Source organism: Nicotiana sylvestris, chromosome 4 (assembly GCF_000393655.2).
Source record: "Nicotiana sylvestris chromosome 4, ASM39365v2, whole genome shotgun sequence".
In the NCBI taxonomy this organism is placed as follows: domain Eukaryota; kingdom Viridiplantae; phylum Streptophyta; class Magnoliopsida; order Solanales; family Solanaceae; genus Nicotiana; species Nicotiana sylvestris.
The window spans coordinates 172,095,610-172,098,862 of NC_091060.1; the positions used below are offsets into that span (position 1 = coordinate 172,095,610).

At 42.8% G+C, this 3,253-nt stretch overlaps 1 protein-coding gene across 1 annotated transcript; it reads right to left on the bottom strand.

The window, feature by feature from the left end:
- Positions 1-2,308: 2,308 nt before the first annotated feature.
- LOC138890521 (uncharacterized) lies at positions 2,309-2,764 on the bottom strand. Its single transcript, XM_070173915.1, has one exon. The coding sequence runs from the start codon at positions 2,762-2,764 to the stop codon at positions 2,309-2,311; it is 456 nt and encodes a 151-aa protein (XP_070030016.1).
- Positions 2,765-3,253: the final 489 nt, after the last annotated feature.

Consider the following 3,253-nt stretch of genomic DNA (forward strand, 5'->3'; position numbering starts at 1 on the left):
TATAATCACCGCATTGAAGTCTTGCTTGACTGAAAGTGCTCTCCAATGCCACTGTTGAAGCATGAATGGTTAATATATATCGGGCCATCCTTTAAAGGATCAGAATGTGTATTTCTTTGTTCTTCCACCATTCCAAAAGATTAAACGAGTTGTCTGGATCTTCCTCAAGTCCTTGTGACAAATAAACTTCAAGCTCATTTAGTTGTGAACAATCATTAGTAGTGCTACAACGTTGATAACCCCTAAACCCGGTTCAAGCAGTAAATGCCCTTACTCCTGCAGTTCTTTTAGATGATTTAGAACTAGAAGAAGAAGGAGTTGGAACATCTGGTCTAGGATTATCTATTGCAATTTGATAAGCACTATAAATAGTTAAAGCATTTATTTTAATTAAGGCTTGTGCGTCCGAAAGTGTAGACAACTCCTCAGCTTCAAATGCTAAACCATTATAAATAGATTGATACCAATATTGAGGACCACCTAATTTCATAGTAGGATTTAACAAAGCAGCAACAACAACAACAACAACAATGTCCCAGTGTAATCCCACTAGTTGGGTCTGGGGAGGGTAGTATGTACGCAGACCTTACCTCTACCCTGAGGGGTAGAGAGGCTATTTCCAGGAGACCCTCAGCTCAAAAAGACGACATGAGACGAAATATTAGTATTATCAATAGAATCATAATAAAATAACAGGAATATAAAAACAGGAAATAGATGGAAAGTGCACAATAACCAGTAGGTAAATACCGGCATCAGTAGACACCACTAGCATTTTAAAACTAGAACCTAACTGGCAAGTCTAACTCTGAAGCTTTGAAGCAATATTCACAACTACCTCCTAACCTACAACTTTAATGCTCGACCTCCACAATTCCCTGTCAAGGGTCATGTCCTCAGTAATCCTAAGTCGTGTCATGTCTTGCCTGATCACCTATCCCCAATACTTCTAGGCCATCCTATACCTCTCCTGGTGCCCACCACAACTAGTCGCTCACATCTTCTCACCGAAGCATCAATGCTCCTCCTCTGAACCATCTGAGTCTTGCTTCCCTCATCTTGTCCTCCATGGGGGCTACGCCCACCTTCTCCCGAATATCTTCATTCTTAATCTTATCCATCTTAGTATGCCCGCACATCCACCTCAACATCCTCATCTCTGCTACTTTCATCTTTTGGATATGTGAGTTCTTAACCGGCCAACACTCGGTTCCGTACAACATGGCAGGCCTAACAACTGCTTTATAAAACTTACCTTTTGGTATTGGTGGCACTTTTTTGTCACACAGGACTCCCGACGCTAACCTCCACTTCATCTACCCCACCCCTATATAGTGTATGACATCCTCGTTGATCTCCATAATACCCTGAATAACCGACCCAAGATACTTGAAACTCCTCCTCTTGGGAGTCAAGCTTCACGTCCACCCCCCCTTTCGTCTGCTCGACGCTGAACTTGCACTCTAGGTATTCCATATTAGTCCTGCTCATCTTAAAACCCTTAGACTCAAGTGTCTGTCTCCAAACCTCTAGCCTCTCGTTGGCGTTGCCTCGCGCCTCATCAATCAGAACTATGTCATCAGTAAATAGCATACACCATGGCACCTCCCCTTGAATATGATGAGTCAGTGCATCCCTAACCAGGGCAAATAGAAATGGGCTGAGTGCAGACCCTTGGTGCAACCCCATAACAACCGGGAAATGCTCGGAATCGCCTCCTACTATCATAGCCCTAGTCTTAGCTCCATCATACATGTCTTTTATCATTTTAATGTAGGCAATCGACACCCCTTTCGCCTCCAAACAACTCCATAGAACCTCCCTAGGAACCTTGTCGTACGCTTTCTCCAGATCAATAAATACCATGTGGAGATTTTTCTTCATATCCCTGTACTGTTCCATCGTCCTTCTAATAAGGTGGATAGTTTCTGTGATAGAACGCCCCGGTATGAGTCAGTAATTTGATACCCCTATTATTATTACAACTCTGGATATCACCTTTGTTCTTGTACAACGGAACCATTGTACTCCACCTCCACTCATCTGGCATCTTATTTGTCTTGAATATAACATTAATTAACCCAGTTAACTATTCCAAACCTGCTCTACCCACACACCTCCAAAGTTCGACCGGCATTTTGTCTGGTCAAGTTGCTCTGCCCCTACTCATCTTACGCATTGCCTCCATAACTTCCTTGACCTCAATGTTCCTATAACTAAAGTCATGGAGGTTGTTGGCATTTCCCAATTTGCCTAGCACAATATCCTGATCCCCTTCTTCATTTAGAAGTTTATGAAAGTAGGTTTGTCACATCCTCTTAATCTGGTCATCCCCCATCAAAACTCTGTTATCCTCGTCTTTGATGCACCTCACTTGGTCCAGATCCCTGGCCCTCCTCTCTCTTGCCTTAGCTAGTTGGAATAACTTCTTCTCCCCGCATTTGTCCCCCAATTCCTTATATAGGCGAACAAATGTCGTTGTCTTTACCTCTGTGACTGCCAGCTTCGCCTCCTTCTTAGCTACCTTATACCTCTCTCTATTCATTCTCCTTTCCTCCACGCTAGTGCTCCCTACTAACTGCATGTACGCTTCCTTATTCGCTTCCACTTTACCTTGGACCACTTCATTCCACCACCAGTCTCCTTTATGGCTACCGGAGCAACCCGAAGATACCCCTAACACCTCTCCCGCCGCCTTCCTTATACAGTCTATCGTCGTCGACCACATACTGTTTGCGTCCCCATAACTCCTCCAAGATCCCATAAATAGCCTCCCTTCCAACTCCCGGGCTTTATCCTTTGTCAAGGCGCCCCACCTGATCCTTGGGCAATACCATAAATAGGGGGAATAGGGAAAAAATATTTTTTAAATTCCTAAAAATGCCACTCAACTTTCAGAAATGGTCTATCCATACCATCCGTTAAAAAATGTCCATTTTGAGCCACTATCGTTACACATGTGGCTCCTCCATGCCATTATTGACTAACGGCGGTGGCATAGATGGGCCAAATAAAAATTGAGCCGTTAGTCAATAATAGTATAGGTGAGTCATATGTGTAACGACAGTGGCATGGAATGAGCATTATTTTAATGGATGGCATGAATAAGCCTTTTCTGAAAGTTGAGTGCCATTTTTAGGTCTTTTCCGTAGAATCAATAGCTACTTTATAAATTTCCCACCCTGTGAAAAATAAGCAAATAAATTTGCAAGATCTACAAGATAAACAAAACAATTAGAAATACTAGGATAAT